The sequence below is a fragment of the Macrotis lagotis genome, chromosome 1 (assembly GCF_037893015.1).
Source record: "Macrotis lagotis isolate mMagLag1 chromosome 1, bilby.v1.9.chrom.fasta, whole genome shotgun sequence".
Taxonomy (NCBI): Eukaryota; Metazoa; Chordata; class Mammalia; order Peramelemorphia; family Peramelidae; genus Macrotis; species Macrotis lagotis.
The window spans coordinates 864,609,509-864,632,058 of NC_133658.1; the positions used below are offsets into that span (position 1 = coordinate 864,609,509).

General features: G+C 43.6%; 1 protein-coding gene across 3 annotated transcripts in view; it reads right to left on the reverse strand.

Moving 5' to 3' along the window:
- The window catches only part of RPS6KA1 (ribosomal protein S6 kinase A1), a 70,683-nt gene that overhangs the window by 14,499 nt on the left and 33,634 nt on the right, over positions 1 to 22,550 (reverse strand). For all 3 annotated transcript variants that reach the window (XM_074218014.1, XM_074218012.1, XM_074218013.1), the window contains 13 exons: positions 20,293 to 20,373; positions 19,588 to 19,667; positions 18,865 to 18,971; positions 16,718 to 16,755; positions 16,475 to 16,617; positions 14,347 to 14,417; positions 13,679 to 13,767; positions 11,977 to 12,041; positions 10,915 to 11,017; positions 9,150 to 9,280; positions 7,961 to 8,086; positions 7,617 to 7,706; positions 5,780 to 5,938 (listed from right to left, as the gene is read on the reverse strand). In XM_074218014.1, coding sequence (XP_074074115.1) covers positions 5,780 to 5,938; positions 7,617 to 7,706; positions 7,961 to 8,086; positions 9,150 to 9,280; positions 10,915 to 11,017; positions 11,977 to 12,041; positions 13,679 to 13,767; positions 14,347 to 14,417; positions 16,475 to 16,617; positions 16,718 to 16,755; positions 18,865 to 18,971; positions 19,588 to 19,667; positions 20,293 to 20,373 — 1,283 coding nt within the window. The remainder of the gene's footprint in view (positions 1 to 5,779; positions 5,939 to 7,616; positions 7,707 to 7,960; positions 8,087 to 9,149; positions 9,281 to 10,914; positions 11,018 to 11,976; positions 12,042 to 13,678; positions 13,768 to 14,346; positions 14,418 to 16,474; positions 16,618 to 16,717; positions 16,756 to 18,864; positions 18,972 to 19,587; positions 19,668 to 20,292; positions 20,374 to 22,550) is intronic.

Sequence of the window (22,550 nt, forward strand, 5' to 3'; positions counted from 1 at the left end):
ATGAACCTGGCAGGATTTGTCTGAGGCTAAAAACCTTCTGGACTAATATTCGGCATGATTGATTTGATTGGATTTATTTGATTTACAATTGCTATTACGAACAGCTATTCCTCCTCCTTACAGGGAGGAAGATAGGCTCAACAACATGGTGGGGAGAGAACAGTATCTGGGAGGTAGAGGTTGGAACAAATGTTTCAGGATCAGCAACAGGGGAAGGAGGGAGGAAATCAGGGAGTTGACTCTTCTGGGGTCAGCCTCTGGAAGGCAGGAGAAGGAGGCAGGGGCACAGGGGCAGCCACTGGTAACAGGAGATGGACAAAGACTCCTCCTTGGTCTTTTAGAAGGCACTGTTTCCACTTTTCTCTCAGCTAGGTGGCACAGGATCTGGAGTCGGGAAGACTTCACAGCTGCAGACACTTACAAGCTGTGTGACTCTAAATTAAATCATTTAACTTCTGTCTGTTTTGGTTCGGCCATTTATAAAATGGGGATAATAACAGAACCTATTTCCCAAGATAAAATAATGCGCTTTATACACCTAACAATATAAATGTTAGTGTTTGTTGTTATTATAGTGTTATATAGAATACAGTAGGTGCTTAATAAATGCTTGTTGTTTGACTGGTTAGTCAGCAAACTATTAAGGAGTTCCTAAGTGTCCAGGCCATGCTTGGAATCTGCAAGGTGAAGGGTGGGAAGAAGGGAGAGGAGGCAGTCACAGAGAAGTTTTCTTTAAAAGGGCTCTTGGAATTTAGACAATGTTAAAAAGAAAACTGGAAGATAGATCAGGGTTCAATAGTCCCTTTGGTCTGGAAGGCCTCACAGGGCCATGAGCAGGGTCAGGGAAAGGGAAAAGTAAGGGTGTGCTTGAGGCCATGCATCCCACACTCTGCATCCCACAATTTAGCAATTCACAGTCCTCATTTCTGGCACCTGTAAGTTCATTGAGGGCAAGGACTATGTCTTACACCTGTGTCTCCCCTTTCCAGAACCTATCAAACCAGCCAGGCGCCAAGTAAATATCTGTTAATAGAAAAGCTAAATAGGAGAGGGAACCAGAGAGATGGATCCCAAAGCTATTAAATTGTGTGTGTATCTCTATCTCTATCTCTATCTCTATCTCTATCTCTATCTCTATCTATATATTTTGATCCATGATATGGCCATTGGCTCTATCCCCAAAAAAGATCAAAGGAAAAGGAAAAGGGTTCATATGGACAAAATTCCTATGTTCAAAAAAAAAACCCCAGCAACTGTTTTTGTGGTAGCAAAGAACTGAAAACTGAGGGAAAGCCTATCATCTGGGGAATGTCGGACAAGCTATGGTGAAATACTATTGTGCTCTAAGAGATGATAAAGGGGATAGTTTCAGAAAACTTGGAAAGAAAACTCATATAAACTGATACAAAGTAAAGTGAGTTGAACCAGGAGAAGAGTTTACATAATAACAGCAATAATACAAAGATAACCAACTGTGAAAGACTGTAACTCTGATTAACCCAATGACCCAATGACCAACCACAATTCCAAAGAACTCATGAGGAAACTAGAGTACATATTGAAACATATTTTCTTCTATTTTTTCTTTTTTCTTGTTTTTGATTTTGGGAGAAGGGGTTATGGCTAATGCAGAAATTTGTTTAACATGTCTATTTACATATTTGTAATGAGTTTTATTTTTCCCAGTTTCTCAGTTGGTGAGGGGAAGGATGGAGAAAATTAGAAATTAAAAATAAAATCTAATTTTTTTAAAAAAGTAATTTCAGTGTATCTTTTCCCCTGGCCAAATGGTTTTCCTAAAACAGATCTGATCACATTATTCGATGACTCAAATATCTTCAATTGCTCCCTACTGCCTCTAGGATATAGCCTGGCATTTAAAGTTTTCCATAGTCTGGGTCCTACCTACTTTTTCAGTCTTAGTTTCTGCTACACATTGTCTGACCCTGGGCAGATTTTGGGTCAAATATTCATTTACAGGATAGGTTTCTAAGGTCTAAATTCTCACTTCTCAATTCTATGACTCTATAAACTATACTGCCTACTGGCAGGATCAAAGGAAGCCCCCAGCAGACTTCTTTAATAACAATGAACTGATGCATCTGTAGAGTTAGGAGGGCCTTCCATGTGGCCACCTTTTTGTGTCCCTTGAAAAGGAGGAAACATAATAGCTGAGTAGGAAAAAGTGAGGCTAATTTAGAGAAGAGCCTAAAAGTAATAGGGACTCTTTGGATCATACCCTCTCAGAGGTTACTTAGCCTAATTACTTCTTAATACAGAAATGTCCATATTTGCAATATCCCCAAGAAGTGGTTAGGGAGTCTCTGCTTATAGAGAAGGGAAGGAAAGGGAAGGAAAAAGGGAAGGGATGGGGGAAGGAAAGGGGAGGGGGAGGGGAGGGAAGGAAAAAGGAAAGGAAAAAGGAAAGGAGGAATAGAAGGAAGGGAAAGAAGGAAGAAAAGAAGGAAGGAACATATAGAAGTAATTATAGAAAGAAGAAAAAAGGATGGAATGAAGGAAAGAAGGGAGGGAGGAAAGGAGAAAGGAAAGAAGAGAGGAAGGAAGTGGGGGGAAGGAATGGTGCCTACTCTGTACTGTAAGGCATTCTACAAAGCACTTTATAAAAGTTAGTATACTTGTTTCAGTTGAGAAAACTGAGGCAGTCAGAGGTTAAGTGATGCTGAGGTTCACATAACTGGTAAGTAACTGAGGCGAGATTCAGGGCTCTATCCACTGAGCCACCTAGTTACCTCTAGAGCGGAGAAATCACTAACTCCTAAGGCAGTCCATGCCACCTTGGGATAGCTACAGACATTAATAATGTGACCTCATCCAAGTCTCAGATCTGGCACTTTCTACTCGACTGCTCCTCATTCTGCCCTCTGTGAAGGAAGACAAGTATTTTTTTTTAGGGTTTTTTTTTTTTTGCAAGGCAAATGAGGTTAAGTGGCTTGCCTAAGGCCACACAGCTAGTTAATTATTAAGTGTCTGAGACTGGATTTGAACCCAGGTACTCCTGACTTCAGGGCCGGTGCTTTATCCACTGCGCCACCTAGCTGCCCTAGAAGACAAGTCTTTTACCCACAAAACAAACTTCTTAGCTTGGAATTCAAGGCCGCCTGATCATCCAGCTTCATATTTCATTGCTTTCTTGACTTAGAACAAATCCTTTCCAATGAGTCAGTCTTTCAAATACTGAAGATCCAGAACACCTAAGTGTTCTCTGCTTTAGTTAAACATTCCCATTTCCTTCACCCAGTTCTGGCCCAATGACCTCAATGACTCCATGACCTCTGAAAAGCTGCTTTACTTTTTTTTCTCCAGGCCTCAGTTTACTCTTTTGTTAAATGGGCTGGTGAGAGGTGATTGTCTAGATCTCTGAAGGTCTTTATTTAGCTCTAACTCCTAATAAATTATCTCCAATCTACAGAGATTTTTCTGGATCTCAGTTCTCTTGTTTGATATATGAGTCCCATTTGTAGGTTTCTTTCAAAAGATGGGTGCTGGATATGGCTGTGTTTGACAGGACCCCAGAAGGGCTCACTCAGTCTGTACTTTCATGGTCCATTCTGATGTTCCAACATCTACTAACCAGATTGGTCTCTATGGTTTGCTTTTTTTTTTTTGATTTGTTTCTTTTTTTGTTTTTGCAAGACAGTAAGGCTAAGTGACTTGCCCTAGGTCACACAACTAGTAAGCATCAAGTGTCTGAGGCCACATTTGAACACAGGTCCTCCTGACTCCAGTATACTTTAAGGTTAAGTCCTTGTGTTTTCTTTGCTAGTCTCCTTTACATGGAACAACCTGGGAATCTTGAGGTCTGAGGTCATGCTGCTTGGTGACTATTTGACTCAACCCCACAGGCCCTTCAAATCCACCCCTGCCTACTCCAGCACTTAAGGTAGACAATTGTTCCTCCCCTGCCAGGTGGGAGCCTCCAACTGTCCCCTGTATAGAAAGTTTGATTCAGGGATCTAATACCCTGCTGAGATCACCTCACACCCCTGCTCAGAAACCTCTGATCACGTCCCACCACCAGCAGAGGTTTTTGGGAAAGAGGAAAGCATGCTGCATTTGGAATCAGAAGGACTTGAGATCAAATTCTGCTCTGGCTCTTCCTAGCTGTATATAATCTTGGACATGTACTTAACTTCCTAAGCTTCATTTTTCTCATCTGTAAAAGGAGGTTGGTCTAAGTGGCCTCTATGGTCTATTTAAACCTATGAAGTCTGAATAATTTCTAGATGATAATTAGGATCCCGCTTGGATGATCTACCCTTAATTCTGACTACTCTCTTATTCAACCTGGGTACTTCCCCAAGATCATTCCTGTTTCTAGGCCTTGGCTCACTCTAGTTTTAAAGGCCTTCTTCCCCAACCCTGTTCCTTCCCATTATATTTAAATTCTTCCCAACCACAGAATCTAAAGCTGGAAAGAGCTTAAAGAAATCTACTCCCCTCAGTGATGGAAATGAAATGAAAAGACAGATTAAATGACCTGACCAAGATAACACAGTAATGGCCCAATTCAGTCCCCACCATTTATTCCCATCCTTGTTGACTGATCTTTCTGAACTATCATCTTACTAAGGTAGCTAGGTAGTGCCATAGTTCATAGAGTGCTGGGTCTGGAGGAAGAAAGACTCATCTGCCTAAGTTCAATTTTAGCCTCAGATACTAGCTGTGTGACCCTGGGTCAGTTACTTAACTCTGTTTGCCTCAAATTTCCTCATTTGTAAAATGAGCTGGAGAAGGAAATGGAAAATCATTTCAGTGTCTTTGCTAAGGAAACTCCAAATGGGGTCATGAAGAGTAAGACATGACTGAAAGCAAACAACAAAATTATGGAAAATCATTTCTGTGTCTTTGCTTAGGAAACTCCAAATGGGATCATGAAGAGTAAGACATGACTGAAAGTGAACAACAAAATTATTTTACTAATATTTATTAAGAGTCTGTTACGACACCCTAACAGTAACATGGGGATGATGATCAGCCTTGATGGACTTGTTGATTCCATCAGTGCAACAATCAGGGACAATTTTGGACTATCTTTGATGGAGAATGCCATCTGTATCCATTTAGAAAAATAAATCATAATCTTATGTAATTTTGCTATCTCTTATACTTTATTTTTCTTCCTTAAGGATATGATTTCTCTCTCATCACATTCAACTTAGATCAATGTATACCATGGAAACAATGTAAAGACTAACAGACTGCCTTCTGTGGGGGTGGGGGGAGGGAAGCAAGAATAGGGGAAAAATTATAAAACTTAAAATAAATAAAATCTTTCTTTTAAAAAAAAGTCTGTTATGAGAAGGTCAAGTGGAAGCTAGTGAAGATATAATGAAATAGAAATCCTTTTTGTACCCTACAAGAACTCGAAGGAGTTAGGGAGCAATGCCCATGTTTCCTGCTATGAGTCCAATGAGGAGTACAAACTAGAAGCATTCTGAGAGTTCAGAGGAAAGAGACTTGAGTTGGCCTTGAAGAAGGAAAAGGATTTTGATAGGGTAGCAAAGGGAATGAGGATATCGTATTCATAAGATTAGTGCTAAGAAAGTACCTTAAAAGACACCGAGTACAACCTCCACATTTTACAGAAGAAGAAACTGAGGCCCAGAGAGATTGTCACATACAAGTAGTAAATGTCATAGGCAGACACTGGGCTCTGGTCTACCAGATTCCACATACCATCCATATCTCATGGCCAAGATGTGAGAAGGCCCCTCTTTGCCATCCTCACTTCCCTCACTGGCCCTTGAAGATGACTCACCCCCTGGGAATGCAGGTACTCCATAGTCCGGCAGAGCGTATGTAGTACAGAGCTTGCTTCACGTTCTGAGAAGAATTTCTGCCTAAGGATCTTGTCCAGGAGCTCCCCACCCCGCATCAGCTCCGTCACTAGGTACACATGCTTGCCGTCATCATACACCTGAGGTGACAGAAGAGGAAGGTGTTATGTGTGGGTGTAGAAACCCAACTCTGGAACTCCCCAGCATCTAGCAGATTACAGAACTAAAGCCAGTCCTCAGAGGTCACTGAAGAAGCTAAGAACTGGGGATGTTTAGTAAAGACCACACAGATAAGAAGTAGTAGAGTTGAGATTTGAATCACATGAATCTTTAGAAACACCAGAGCACAGATTTGGAGTTGGAAGGGACCTTGGGAGCCATCTAGTCCGACCCAACTTTTTTTGAAAAGGAGGAAACCGAGGCACAGAGAAGTTGACATCCAGGTAGCTCATTCTTCTCCAAATTGGGAGATAAAATGGTAGAGAGATCTCTAGCCCAGGAGTCAGCAGATCCAGGTTCCAAATCCGATATCTGGGCAAATTGTTTAAGCTTCCTAGACCTCAGTTTTCCCTATAAAATGAATGGACTGAACTAGTTAATCTCTGAGAATTCTTCTAGATCTAAGATCCCACCTACTATTGCTTTGCATTGGGGATCATTAAAGACAAGATGGTTCCTGGCCTCAGGGACAAATAGAAGTGATGCAGTCAACACACAATTAAGTATGATTATAAGGTAGGAGCAAAGGAGAAATCTAGACAAAGGGCTTTAGAAAAATTCAAAGGGGAGAGACTACTTTCATAGGTGGGGGGGGGAGTAGGGGAAACTTTGTGGAGTAGGAAGCACCAAACTGAGCCTTGAAGGATGAGCTGGATTCCAGTAACAAATAGATGAGAAAGGAGTGTGCTCCAAGTGCACAAAGAAGGGAAAGGGCAGGACAAGAACCAGAGACTAAGAAAATGGTAAACATGTAGGGGAGTCTTGGGAAACCTGGCTGGAAAGGGAAAAAGTCAAATGATGATTTCAGGCTGAACTTTCTTGGGTAGAAAATTGGAAACATTGGAGATAGATGGAATATTGCTATGCTGCAAGAATGAGAAATTCTGACAAACCTGGGAAAAAGTCTTTGAACCAAGGCAGAGTGAAGTATTCAGAACCAATAGAAAGAATAAAAAAAACCAAATTGAATACTGCATAATTATTGTGATCACCTCTGATTCCCAAGAAAAGCTGAGGAAATGTACTGCCCTCCTTACGGTGGCAGACAGGGTGCTATGTTTGTGAAATATTGCAAAAAACATTAGGCAAAGTCAGCATGGTTGGTTGGTTTTGCCATTCTGTTTGCTTTTTCTTTTATAATCTTGATTATATGGATTGATCTCAGAGGTGGGGTAGAGAGAGATAGATTTGGAAACAAATTAATATAAATTTTAAGGTTCCAATAAAAATGAAAAGAATAATAAAATATATCATAATGTCAAATAAAAATGTCAAAATGGATAAAGCTGGTCACAAAACTGGGAAGATCTGGATTCAAGATCTGCCTCTGAGACATGCTCCCTCTCTCAGTGTTCTGGGCCACTTTCAAATTAGAGAGGTATTGACTTACACTGGGAGAGAGATACATCATAGCCTCTTAGAGGCTCAATTTCCTCATTTGTAAAATGGAGGCCATGATTTAAGAGCAACCCTTAACCAAACCATAGTATGGAAACTCAGGTGTTGTTGTGGCTCTGTCCCTGCCCACAAGTACCCACACTTCATTGCCCTGAGGCATGTTCTCCATGAGTCTCCTTGCTTCTATTTCCCCCTACTCACATCTTTCAGGGTGATGATATTGGGATGTTGGCCATAGCGCAGAAGAATCTCTATCTCCTCTGAGGGGTCCCTTTTGCTCTTGTCAATGACCTGGGAGAGAAGAGGGGGAGATTGGGAGGAAATGTGGATGGAAGCCAGGCCACTAGGAGAAGGCCAATGTGGAGTACCAAAGATACAGGGTTCCTGTATCTCCTGGGGTGCTGAACCTATATGCCAGGAATTGGAGCTTTTAGTGGAGGAGCTAATCCCACAATTAACTAACCATCCCCCCCCACTATAATGTCACTGGTCATATCCATCTTCAAGGATATTGGGATTGAGGGGTGCTACAGGGAGATCCCCACCTTGACTGCATACTCCATGTTGGTGGCCTTGTGGATACAGCGGTTACACACAGAATAAGAACCAACTCCGATGGTCTCCTTCACGATATAGCCATCACTGAAAACCAAGCTTTTCCCATGAAGTTGCTAGGGAGGGCAAGTGGGGAGGAAATAAGAGGTGAAGTTTCAGAGTAGCCCCCTCCCCATTTCCCTTTCCAGTTCCATCATTAAGGTAGTTCTCTTTCAAAATCTTGGCAGGAAATGGGGGAGTCTAGAACTGTTAGTGATGCCACCAAGGTTTCACATTCAAAAATATGGAATCATCCACAGAGAATAAAGTGCTAAGTCAAATGCTGAATGGGTACATCAGGGTTCCAGCCTTCAGGGCACATGCCAAGGGGTAGGAACTGTCTTCAGCATGGTACCTTCTCATCTAGGAGTAAGACTCTGATATCTAAGCGAAAGGTTGGATAGAAAGACCAATGAACCAGGAATCATGAGACTTGGTTTTGGCTCTGGTTTTACCACTGTGTGATCTCAGTTCCTTCATCTGTCAGATGGAGATAATCATCCTTGCCCTGTCTGACTCAGAGGGTTAGAGAAAGCCTCTGAGATGCTAGGTAGAAATAATTCAACTCTGAATGACATAAAGTCCCATACATTAACAAATATTATTAGGAGACAGGTTTTACCTCAGTATAAAGGAAGATCTAATACCAAAGATGATCTAAATGTGGGACAGACTGCCTCTGTAGAGGGAGGGAGTTCTCCACCAGTGGAAGTATTTAAGCAAATTCTGTTCAAAGTGTTCACCGTGATGTTGATGGGAAGGGGCACTCCCAGATCCTTTCACCCAAACTGGTTGAAATCTACTCTGAGGGCTGCTAAAAACACCGAAAGGTTGACTTGCCTATTGATGGAAAGTCAATAGAGGCAGAGGTGGTCAGCCTCCAAGGTCAGCTCTCTGATCTCTTCGGTATCCTCCAGCTCTGAGGCTATCTAGGCCTGACCACTCATGGTGATCACCCTATGAAGCCCCAATGCCCCTTATGTTCTAGGTATGCCAATAGCAATGAGGTTTGATCTTTCTCTGGCCAAACTACCCTGAGCCCCAGGCAACTATTCTGATTCAGCCCAGGTCTTCAGAAACTAGATGGAAAGCTTCCATCCAAGGCACCTTCCCCATTTAGACTATCCTCAGATTTCATACCTGGACAACTGAGTGCAGTGGGGCCTGTGGGGCCCGGACCTTGCCATCTTCCTCCATCAAACCTGTAGCCACAAAACTGAAGCCTCTAAAGAGTTGATGAGCCCCAGCGCTGGGGGGAATGCCTGGGGAGTCTGGGAGAGAAAGAAGGGAACACTGAACACCCAAAGCTATAGATTAAGTATGGCCCAGCTGTTTTTTTTCTCTTTCTCCCCTGTGAGACCTAACACCACAGTCCCCTAGAGCCACAGAGGTAACATGGAATAACAGAAGAGCCAGGTTTCCATATATGAGTTGTGTGACCTTAGGCAAATTGCTTAAAGTCTCTGAGTCTGTTTCCTTAACTAGAAAATGGAGATATTTGGCACAATGTAATTGTGATGTTTAAGTGAAAGAATGGGGGGGAAGTTCATTTCCTGAAATATATTCACTCATCTCTAGCTCTTGAGAATCCTCCATATCCTTCAACATTCAGTTCAATAACAATATTCTATCTCAAAACTCTTTGTACTTGCAAAGTCTCAAGGACTGTGAGGTTCAAGGACAATTCCCAGTAGAATGCAAGTTAATAGCTACAATGCAGAAATGAGCCTGGGGAACTGTGATGTCAGAACACTGATGGTGAGACAGGTGATGGAATACAGGTATGGAATGAGAGGGACATGATCTGATATGGACCAAGTGTTGGTTTATTTTGCTTAACTGATATTTTGTAAACAGGGAAGATTCTTATTTGGGCTGATGGTGAGGAGAGGAGTCACTGTGAAATGACCTTGAGTTTTTTTTAATGGGCAACAAAACATTTAAAAATGTGTTTTGATTTTTGTTTTAAAAAAGTATTCCAAGATTTTTTTTTGAAAAAAGAAATGAGAATGGGGTGGCTAGGTAGTGCAATGGATAGAGCACCGGCCCTGGAGTCAGGAGTACCTGAGTTCAAATCTGGCTTCAGACACTTAATAATGACCTAGCTGTGTGGCCTTGGGCAAGCCACTTAACCCCACTGCCTTACAAAAACTAAAAAAAAAAAATTATATGACTTATATATGGAACTATGTCTTACTTGATTATACATATAAAACCTATATCAAATTGTTTATTGTCTTAGGAAGGGAAGTGAGGAAGGGAGAAGATTTGGAACTAAAAATTTTATCAAAAAATGTCAAAAAATTATCTTTGTATTTAATTGCATATAAAAAATTTTTATTAAAAAAAATAGGACATTAACAAAATATTTTTTAAATGCACAAAAGAAATAAGTCCAGAAGGGGGCACAAAAGGAACAACTCCATTACTACCCTGTAAAATTTACTGTTTTTTTAAAAACATGCTCTATATAATAGTTCATAATTTCTCAACTATCTTTTTTTTTAAAAAATGAAATGCTTGTGTCTGTTGATGGTTCAGCTCACAAAAAGGGGAAATTTTCCCTTAAAAGAGAAATGAATCTGGGCTCAGGAAAAAGCAGGCCATAGGCTCATCAGAAATATTCCCCATCCCAGACTACAGCCCAGTGGTTACCTGGGAGCCAGAATGAGGTAGACAGGCCCAGGTCCATTCATGTCCCTCATCCTCCTAAATACACCAGGCCCAGAAAGCCTGCCCTGCCTAGCCCTTCCCTACAGTGATCACTCCTTCCCCAGGCTCCATTTAATAAGTCATCAGACTGCCTAATGCTGGTTCCAATTCACAGAACTGGAGGTGAGGGCAGGGGTGGGATCTTAGGGGATCCTGATACCTACTTACTGATTGATGACATCATGTTACCTACCCTTGGGTGTTCGAGAAGTGAACTCTGTGTCAAAGTAGAAGGTGTCATCAGGTTGGGCGACTGCAGGCTTGAAGGGGGGTTTGATCTCACGCCGAAATAGTTTCTGGAAAAACAGTTCCAGTCTTACAAGTAGTCTTGGATACCCTCATGCCCCAAAATAGAGGAAGGGATGCCTGCACCACCACCCCCCCCCCCCAGGGGAGAGGGAAGTAATTAGGCCAGAGACGCTGCTCAAGGTCTGGGACTTGGGCAACATTGCTGCTCCCAAATAATCCTAACCCCAGAGCAGGTGTTATCCAATGGCCAGAAAGACAGGGCTCTGCAGGGGAGTGGAAAGAAGAGGGGTTTGACCCCAGCTCCTGCCTCTTCTAACATGTGGGGATCATGGGCAAGTTACTTCTATGCTTCACTCTTCTTTTGTAAAATGGGGGACCTAGACTAAGGTGCCTTCCAATTTAAAATCTATGATCCTGTGGTCCAAAGTCCGATGGGTACCCAATAGGGTACCCCCTATAACAGGATGACCTGGAGGGATGATGGAGGCCAGCCTCCTGCTGCACCTTGCTCTCTGGGGCCATCTTCTACCCCATTTGCTTCGCCCATCTTCACACTGCCCCAAAGCAAGGCAAGATATCAAGGACTATGGAGATCACTCCTCATCTCTTGTTCTAATTTCCCCCTACAAATTCCAGGGCCCGTCATGAGAGGGAGGAAGTGCTAAGCCCAGCCAAGGGTTATTACTTGTGATGATCATATGTTCTTTCCCAGAACCTCCCCACCAAGGCTCCCAGACTCTTAGATAAAGAAGACAGGAGGAAGCCCAAGAGGAAATGACTTTAAAGCTGTCAATTGTGGGAGGGTGAGGAGAGGGGAAAGGCATTTGGGGAGGCTGTTGGAACCCCCCAAGGTTTTTACTGGATGGAAATCTTTCTTCTTTCCTGTCCTATCTCCCACCCTCAAATTTCCCTGGGGCAGTCCAAGGAAGGTGAATTCAGGGGTGGAGGGGTGCACGATGGGGAGGGGAGAGGGAAAGTAGTTGAGGTGGGGGGAAAGATGACTCACATTCCAGTCTATGGTAGAATAGAAGATATGCCTCTTAATCTCTTCAGCTCCATCGGTGCCAGAGCCTGCAATATTAACATCGTTACTCTGCTGTGCCTATGAGCATTTTATCTTCTTCTTCATCCTAGTCTCCTGTCCTTGCCATGACATGGAGGTAAGCCTGACCCTACCAGGGCTATCTGAGTTCTGCCAAGTGCTATGAAGCTGTTAGAGCCTCGAACACAGGCCCACCCAATGACAGGTCCCCAGGTTTGCTCTCTGAGGATCAGCCCAATTGAGTATGGGTCATGACCAGAAGAATGGTATTCAAGGCCTTTGTAGTCTAGCTCTGGCTGATCATACATTACTTAAACTGACCTTCTCAGGGCTTCCTGAACAAAGTATTTGATCTCCTGCCTTTGTTTCCTTAACTGACAGAACCCCATATTTGGCATGCACACCCTCCTCACTGCTGTCTCTTAATATCGTACAATGCTCAGCTCATGGGCTCCATCTCTGACCTCCTTAAATGGTCACATCTATACCTGTCTGTTTATTTGTTATATCCACTTCCATGAGTCAAGAGCAGGGGCTGTTTTTCATCTTGCCTTTGCCTAGTATTCAGCAGGCACTTCATAAACTCTTATTGGATTGGATAAGCTAAAAGGCCTGAAGTATGATCCTCTTAATGAGTTTTTCCATACTCCCTTTGGCTAGCTAGGGTTTCTGGGAAACAGGTAGTATTTATCATCTTGAATTTGTTTTTTAAAAAGGAAAACTGAGGATCAGAGAGGTTAAGTGACTGGCTCCAAATTGCACAGCTGCCCTCAGCCTCAAGACATCTTGGGCTCACTGTCTAGAAGGTATCTCCTCTCTGTTCCCATCACCCCTGGCTGCTTTCCTCTGGCCTCCCTGAGACAGTGTGTTTTTCCTACAACTACCTCTGGCTCCACACAAAAATTGAATTTGGTAGAGTAAAAAAAAACACAGAGATTGGCAATCACAAGACCTGGCTTTGAATCTCATCCAACACATGACCCTGAGCAAGTCATTTCCCTTTACTGTGGTTTCTACTGACTCTGTTGGCAAATGAGTGGGCCAGACTAGGGAGGGTGATCTCATGGGCAGAATGCTGTCCATGTAGAAAGCTGAGTCTGAAACTTGCCCTGGACCCTGTACAAGTCAGCTAGCATCTCTGACTCAGTTTTCTTATCCATAAAATGGGGACAATGAAAGCTATGGATACAAAATGCTTTGCAAACCCTAAAATATCATAAGGTGTTATTCATCTCATTCCCATCTTTTTTTGATGGAGTTCAGATTGAAATGGTCCAGTCTTGTGTGTTGTTGCCATTATTATTACTATTACATCAAGGGTCTTAAATGCTGTGATCCTAGAACTGGCTGAGCAGCTTCAGGAACCAAAGACCTCCATCTTGTGGGTTATATCTAGGGCACTAGAGGAGTGGGGATGATACTGAACCACAATCCCCACTACTAGTGAATTAAACCCAAAGTATGTAAACGGGCACCCAAGAATCATGACCAACTTCATGTGGCTGCCATTGTCTTCTCCTGGCACAAAGGACAATGCCTGTCTTTCATGCTCAGCTGGGAGGGCAGGGGGGGTGGGGCTCTGACCTGGTCTGGCCTGCACAGGACCTATTTCCCCACAGCTGCAAAACACCCTCCCTTCCACTGCCCCTCAGGGATAGGACATTACCCAGCCTGTTGGCAGGATTCCTCTTAAACAGAGCTCGAAGGAGGCTTTGTGCTTCAGTGCTCAGAAACTGGGGCATGCCCAGCTTTGCCCTGGAAAACAATGACAGGGAATCATCAGGGTTATGGCAGGAGGAGTCCCTGGTCCCCAGGTTGGCCAGCCTGGGCTTCCCATGCCTTTGTCCCTTCATCTATTGGTCATCTGGACTGGTTCCATTTCACTCTGAATAACTAACTCCAAACCACGATACATGGGGAAGCCACAGGGAAGGGCTATCGGGCAGTAAGCTGGACAGAGAGTCAGCAGACAGACAGTTCAATCCCAGGTTGGTTGTAATTCATCATGTGATTTGGCAGAAGCTACTTAACCTCTCTATTTCCTTATCTATAAGGAAAAGTTGCCTAAGTAACCTGTAAAATTCTCTTCTAACATTCTATGTTCTAGTATTTTGTGTTCTAAGAATCCTCCCGGTTCTGACATTCTGTGTTCTAAGATTCCTTTCTTAACTCTGATATTCTCTGCTCTAAGGGCCCTTCCAGCTCTGCCATTCTGGGTCCTAAGGTACTTCCCAGTTTTGACATCCCATATTTTAATGCCCTCCCAGCTCTGATCTCCCCTGTTCTAAAGCTGCTTCTAGCTTGGATAGTCTGTATCTTCTGAGGGATGCTCACTTGAGAATGAGTGTCATGGTCTCCTTCCGGTCTTTCCCCTGGAAGGGCAGGGAGCCTGTAAGCATCTCAAACTGTAAAGAACAAGAAGTACATTCAGATCTGTTCCCAACTCTGAGTTTCCACCTTCATATCCACCCACCCTGGTCATTCCCTGAATTCAAGAAATTCTTTCTCTCCTTGGTGGTCCTTCTCCCAGAGCCCTCCCCCACTCTCCCACTCTAAGGCTCTGCACCCAGTATCCAGATTTCTGCTTCTCACAATCACCTTTCCTTCCACACATACTCTTTCCCCCATTCTGGGTGGCCACTGAAATAGGTCCCAACCACATCAGGGACCTCCTGCCAAGAGCTAGCAACACTTTTGCTTACCTCCCTCCCTCCCTCCCTCAAGCTTTCAGACCTCTGAGGCCAGCTCCTGGAGATCACCTGAGCTGCCTGGGGGGGTTGTTGACCCAGGACAGAGATGGTCACAAAACAAGTCTTTCTTTGCTTCTAACTTGCTCTTTGACTTTGGGAAAGTCATCTCTGCTTCCTGATCCTCAGCTTTCTTCTTTTTTTTTAAAACAAGGAAATTTTGAAATAAAAAAAATTAATCTCCCTCCTTTCATTTATGACCCTCCTTATGGGGGTTGAGAAGCCTGGGGTTCTGGATGCAAAACACAGCATAAACTATTAGACTCTGTTGACTTATTGGGGTTTTTTTTAAGGTAATGGAGATAAGAGTGACTTGCCCAAGGTCACACAGCTAGATAATTATTAAATGTCTGAGGTTGGATTTGAACTCAGGTCCTCCTGAACTCCAGGGCCGGTGCTCTATCCACTGCGCCACCTAGCTGGCCCTTGTTGGTTACTTTTGTTGAATTGTTTTATTGTCTGCCCCTTTTGTTTCCTCCTTATTTTTTTGTTAGAAGGGATAAATCACTGGGCAGGGGAGAAAAGAGGGATAAGATTTAGAAATAGAAGTGGTATAAAAAACCAAACAAACCCAAAAGTAGCAAAATAAATGAAGGCTGGGCTGCTCAGTGGGTAGAATACAGGACATGAAGTTCTGGTTGGGACACTCATTCACTGAATGACCTTGAGCTAGTCACAGCCTCTTTGGGCCTCAGCCTTCTCATCTATAAAATGGGGTTAGCACCACCAACAATGAACCCTTAGACATCACTAAGAGCCAGGTTAAGCATGTTACAAGCATCTCATTTAATCCTCACAATAGCCCTGGAAGATGGGTTATTATCCCCATTATATAATATATATATAAGCAGAAGTAGAATGACTGCTCAAGATCACACAAAGTGTCCATAACTAGATTTGAACTTGTCTTTTCTGAGGCTAGGCCTGGCACTCTATCCAAATAGCACCTACTTTCCAAGGGATATTGTGAGGAGCAAATGAATTAACTTGTGTTGTAAACCTTATTAAAAAAGTAAACGTCTGGGGGCAGCTAGGTGGCGCAGTGGATAGAGCACCTGCCCTGGAGTCAGGACCTGAGTTCAAATTCAGACTCAGACACTTAATAATGACCTAGCTGTGTGGTCTTGGGCAAGTCACTTAATTCCATTTGCCTTGCAAAAACTAAAAAAAAAAAGTAAACTTCAACTTTTTTCTGTCCCTTTTTTTTACCTGTCCCTGGCTTTAAGTAACTTTTCCTATGCCTCCTAGTTAATAGGAAATAGAGAATTAAATTCCAAAGTTTATTCTGCACATAAAAAATAAGTGAAACAGTTTTAACCTATATCAAATAACTTGCTTTTTCAATCCCCTCAAGGGGATTGGGATGGGAGGAAGGGAGAGAATTCAGAATTCAAGTGAATGTTTAAAGGTAAATGATCAAACTTGTTTTTGCATATAACCAAGAAAAATCAAATAAAATACAAAAATAAAATAAAATGAAGAGAAATAATTAAATTCTTGTTTAAGCACTAGACTATATAAACCAATTTTAGACCGAATTTTCTAATTCAAAAAAAATCATTCAAATCAAAATATTCCCATAACCCTTGGGGATGTGGTCTGGGTTGAGCATCATTGGGCCACATGATCATTGAGGGACCTGGGAGCTCTACCAGCTGATACTCTGTGGTGTTTTTCTGGCCCCGACATTCTAGTAAGACAACCCCTGCTCTCACCATCAGCACCCCGTAGGACCACCAGTCAGCACTGTGGGTGTGGCCCTGGCGGTTGACGACTTCAGGTGCCATGTACTCCACGGTCCCACAGAAGGAATAAGCTTTTTTCTCATGGTCGATGGCCTCCTTGCTCAGGCCAAAATCTGCAGTCAGGAAAGGTAGGAGAGCTGAGTTGTCATCACCACTCCAAGATGCAGTGAAACAGAGGTATTACCCAATGGAACCAAGCCTAGGGCCACTTACCTGTGAGCTTGATGTGTCCTTCTTCATCCAGAAGGATGCTGTAGGGATGGGTGAGAGGAAGGACAAGTCAGTAATGGAAGAGGTTGGAACACTGAATTCTACCAACTGTGCCACTCCCAGCCCCTACTTCTATCTGCTAGATTACAGATCTCCAGCCAGAAGAGATCTCAGACACCATCAAGCCATTTTTTTTTTAAGGTGGCTCACTGGATTGAGCATCAGCCCTGGAGTCCTGAGTTCAAAAGCAATCTCAGATACTGATTAGTGGGGTGACTCTAAGCACGTCACTTAGCCCCAGTTGCCTTCCCAAAAATTAGTTTTATGCTACTTTCATTTTTTCAGGTTCTAAATTCAACTTTATTTTACTTTCAGTTCCTAAATCTCTTCTTCCTCCACTCATTGAGAAAGGTAGAAAAACAAAACCCATGACAAATATGTATAGTCATACAAAACAAATATCTGCATTCACCATTCACCTTTTACAGATATGGAAACTGAGGCCCAAAATGATGAGGGGAACTCCAGGAGTTCATAGTAAACATCAGAAATAGGACTGGAACCCAGATTCTCTGACTAAACCAGAGTATCAATGATTTTCCTATATTTCAAACAAGACTTTTCTGTGCTCCAGAGGAACTACTTAAGGTTCCTCATCCAAGGGATTTTGCCCATCCCTTGGTACCACCTCTTCTAGAAAGCTGCCCTGATCCCTTCAGATGGCACCAAGTCCTTCCCACCTTGATAATTTCATCAGATTCTTTGCTTGCAGCTTTTCTGATGGTTTTATGTCTTGTTAATATTTACATTGACCTATGATATAATTTATCACACTAATAAGCTCTTTGAAGGCAGGGGGGGAAAAGAGAGAGAAGCATCTTGCTTAGCTCCAGTATAAAGATGAAAATTAAACAAACTGTGCCTTGAGATCCTTAAGACTCAAAGGAATGAGGAGCTCATTCAACCCATCTTCAGAATTCACTCTAGAACCTCAGGGATCCCTTGAGGAATGAGTGGGGGTGGGGAGGGGAGAGAGGCATCAGTCATTTCCTACTTTTAGTACTCCCAATGGGAATGTGCCAACTGCTAGGCTTCCTGCCCTCCTCAGCTACTCTCTCTGTATCCAAAACCCACCTCTCCTCCTCACTTCCCAAATCAGATATCTTTCTCTGAGGGATTTAGCTTGGTACAGATTCAGTTTCAGGGAAAGCTAGGTGGCACCATGGATAGTGTGCTGGGCCTGGAGACTAGAAGACCTGAGTTCAAATTTGGCCTTACTAGACATTTACTAGTTGGGTGACCTTGGGCAAGTCACTTCACTTTGTCTCCTGAGCTATAAAATGAACTGGAGAAGGAAATGGCAAACCACTCTACTTAATCTTTACCAAGAAAATCCCAAATGGCATCATGAAGGGTTGAACACAACAACAAGACTCATGTTCAGATCTCAATTCTGCCTTTTACTACCTGTGTGACCCTGGGCAAAACATTTCATCTAAAATTCAGTTTCCTTGACTGTAAAATGAGGGGGTTAGACTTGAAATTCTTGAAGATCCTTTCCAGCAATCAATCTATGTTCCTCTGGGGCTTTTTGGTTCAGGTAATTTAGAAGATATACTAATTCAAACTAAGGTGTCAATGATTGATAGTTCCTTAGCCATGATCATTAAGTGCTTAAAGCATTTTATATTATACCCCTCTCAGAGGTATAACTGAACACATTAAATAATTACGGAATGCAGAATATTGGGACAATTATAAGAACTAGGCTGGACCTTAGAGTGCAGTCCACTTTAATTTTAAGGAGAAAACTTAAGAGCCAGAAAGGTTATGACACTTGTTTGAAGTCCCACTGTAATTTAGTGAGAGAGCAAAACAAGAATTCAAGCCTCTGTTCCAGGTTCTTTTCATTTTATCACGCTTACTCTTTCCATATAAAAAAGGAAAAAAAGTTTAATTTTTAAAAGGACTATGGGGAAGACAATGATTTATCTGAAGGAATGGCTCAATAATGGTGGAATTTCAGGCACTGTAGAAGACACTACTTGAGCGGCTGTTCTAGAAGCCCTAAGACCACATTCTGCCTCAGGTAGGAGGATAATCTGCTCCTAGAAGTAACCCCCCCCCATCCTCAGTCATCCCACACCTACTTCTCAGGCTTGAGATCTCGATAAATGATCCCCAGTTTGTGCAGGTGATCCAGGCCCAGAGCCAGCTCAGCCAGGTAGAACTTCACATCTTCTTCTGTGAACATGACCTGGGGATGGACAAATTCAAAAGCTCCATTACTCACAATGCTCAATTTCTCTGAGCCTACCTCTACTAAGCCCAAAGAACAAGGTCAGGTGCACTCCAAGGGGAAGGAGACAGAGTCAATCCACCTCTCCCTATAGGAGGGTCATTGCCCTCCTTAGCCCACCTGCACTCGGGGATGCTATCATTCTTGGGAGAGGCAGTGTTTTTTTTTTGTTTTTTGTTTTTTTTAGGTTTTTCAAGGCAAATGGGGTTAAGTGGCTTGCCCGAGGCCACACAGCTAGGTAATTATTAAGTATCTGAGACAGGATTTGAACCCAGGTACTCCAGACTCCAAGGCTGGTGCTTTATCCACTACACCACCTAGCCACCCCGAGGCAGTGGTTTCTTAGGGGTACTTGAGGCCACTCTCCTGAATTCCCCAACCCTTCTTGGCCCCCTAAAGGCCTGGCCATTTGGGTCTATAACTGAGGGGTCCCCCCACCCCGAGGATTTCCTTAACTCCCTTCTTTTTCCCTCTTCCTTACAAAGCACAGACTCTCAGTCTTCAGTTCAGAGACTCTGCCTCTGCTGGCAGAATTGCCAGGAGCTGGGGGGTGGGCAAACAGGAAGAGACTTACCTCTTTGGAGAGGCGTGTGAAGAGGTCTCCTCCCCGGAGAAAGTCCAGGATAAGATAGAGCTTCCCCTCTGTCTGGAAGGCTGAGGCAGAGGGAACAGATGTCACAGGTTGTAGGCCCCTGCCCCCTGGGGCTTCCCCTTGGTAAGACTTGGAAGTAGGCATGCATAGCCTCCCTCTGGTCAGCGGCACTAGAGGGCTGGGGCTGGGAGGAATGGACAGTGCCCACTAGGCCAGACAGAAGCAGGCAGGCAGTCAACAAACATTTATTAAGCACCTTTTATTTGGTATGCTAAACTCTGGGGATACAAAAAGAGGCAAAAAAGCCAGTCTCTGCCCTCAATTTACCAATGAACTTGCAATTTACTGAGGCAGTGGATTTGTGGCTCAATTCTCTTATTAGGGGAAGACGGCTGTCTGGCCCCCTGAGGCAGAGAGATATATGTGTGTGGGGGAATATACCACAGCATCCTTGCTCTCCCATCCCTCCCCCCGGCTGTCAAGGGCTGATCAAACATGGAGGTGTGTGCTTGCTTGTGTCGACACACACACACACACACACACACACACACACACACACAGAGCAGAGTCAATCTACTCAATAGAACACCCAATGGTTTGTCCTGGGAAAGACCCTGGTTCACCAGAGGCTCCTGAGGTGGTTCTCTGTCTCTAGGGGTGGTCGAGAAGAGGTTAGGGGCTGCTCACCATAGTGAAGTTTTACCACAAATGGGTGGTTGACGTCAGCTAGGATATCTCTCTCCATCTTAGTCCTGACTCGATCCCGAACTTTCAGAAATGAGTAAAGAGAGGTCAAATCACAAGGTATTCCCTTTCCAGATCCCAGGGGGCTGAGGCTCAAGGCAGCCTCTTCTCCAGGCTTACATACTGACTGACACACTGCCTGCTCTATCCTTTCCCCTCTGACCTACCCCATCCCTTCTCTCCTTAGCTTTGACTCCAGTTTAGTTCTTCTCCCTTCCACCCTCCAGCTCAGACCCTAGGAATAAATGTCTCATCATAGCTCCCAAGTTGCCGTGAAAGGGCCCTCCTCCAGGACTCCTTCCTGACTCCACTAACCTTTGCCTCCCTTCAACACTCACTCCTCAGCTCATTCTGCTGGAGTATTACCCTCCTTATTCAATCTACTTTTCAGCCAAATAGGCCAACTTGCTATTCTCTACTCAGAACATTTCACCTTCTACTCTCGTACCCATCACCCTCCTCACCTCTGCATTGTTAGCTTCCTATAAGGGTCATATTAGGGGTACCTTGAGGGCCAGTTCTTAGACCAACCCTTTCCTGGTCTGGCCCGACCATTCCCCTCCAGAAATGATTTGCTCTACATTTTGTATTCAATGATCTACATAAATGATGTCCTCCTAAAGGAATATCAGCTCCCTGAGGGTAGGGACCTATTCATTTTTGGTCTTGTATCCTTGGCACTTCATGCAGTGCCTGGCCTGGGGGGGGCACTTTGAACATGCAAGATGAATAAATGAATGTGCTTTGTTTAGCCTCACTTCTTCCCTCTGCTGCTGACTTTTCTATTACATGGTCACCACCTGCTGCCTCCATGTTCTCATCACCCACTTGAGCCCTGTTGTCTGACTTCTGCCCCCACCCACTGAAACAGCCACATCCTAAGGGACAAAGCCTACAGCCTCTGCTTGGTCACAGTCTCTCTGACCTCTTTAAGTGTGGTCAGTCTAACATTCCATGTTCTGACATCATATGCTAAGGTCTTTGCTAGCTCTGACATTGTTGTTCAAAGATTTCTCCTAGATTTGATATTCTGTTTTAAGGTCCTTTCCAACTCTGATATTCTATATTCTGAAACTCCATTCCTCTTTGAGATCTCTCCTCCCTCAGCTTCTGCCACATTACCATCTCCTTCTTTGACCACTCCTCCTAGGTTTCTTTCTTGAGAACTCTTCCTCTTTTTTTTTTTTAAGGTTTTTGCAAGGCAAATGGGGTTAAGTGGCTTGCCCAAGGCCACACAGCTAGGTAATTATTAAGTGTCTGAGACCGGATTTGAACCCAGGCACTCCTGACTCCAGAGCTGGTGCTTTATCCACTGCACCACCTAGCCACCCCTTGAGAAATCTTTCTCTTCCTCTTCCTTGCTCCTACTCCCTCTTCTTTTTTCCTTTTCCTTCTCCTTCCTTTTCTCCTCTTTTTTCCCTTCTTTTTTCCTTCTCCTTTCTTTTCTCCTCTTCTTTCTCTTTTTTTCCTTCTCCTTTCTCCTCCTCTTTCCTCCTCCACCACCTCCTCCTTTCTCCTCCTCTTCTTCCTCCTTCCCTTCTAATCTTATTCTCTTTTTGCTCCTCCTTCTCCTCCTCTCTCTTCTCTTCTTCTTCTTCTCCTCTTGCTTCTCCTTTTTCTTCCTGTTACCTCCCCACCCCTCAAACTGTGTCTATCCACAGGGCCAGGCTTCCAAGGCTTCCCCTACCTTTAAGTTCCAGTCCCACATTTGCTATCGCCTGTAGGAAATTTTCCCCTAGATGCCACTAACACCTGCAACCTAGCATATCCCAAACCAAGTTCAGGATCTCTCTTCCTTATTAATTTTTTTAGTTTATGAAAATACTCCATTGACCCAGGTTTAATACTCAAAGTCATCCTGCAGACCTCCCTCATCCCAAGACCAGGAAGCCTTAACATTTTTTGTGTTATGGATTCTCTGGCAGTCTGGGAAGCCCAGGGACCCTGCTCAACATCATATTCTTAAATGACTGAATAAAATACTATATTTCAGTTAGAGGTTGGTGAAAATAAAGCTGCCATTTTTTCCATCCCATTTCATGGCATTTCTGAAATCTATGTAAGGGGCCCTGGAAAATCCTTGTCCTAGAGCCAGCCTGCCATCAAAGTCCTGTGCTTCCTTGGAATCAGGTGGCTCCAGTTTCCAAAAGGCATCTTTTACAAGGCCTCTTATATGCATCCTTCTTCCAAGACCTATGGCC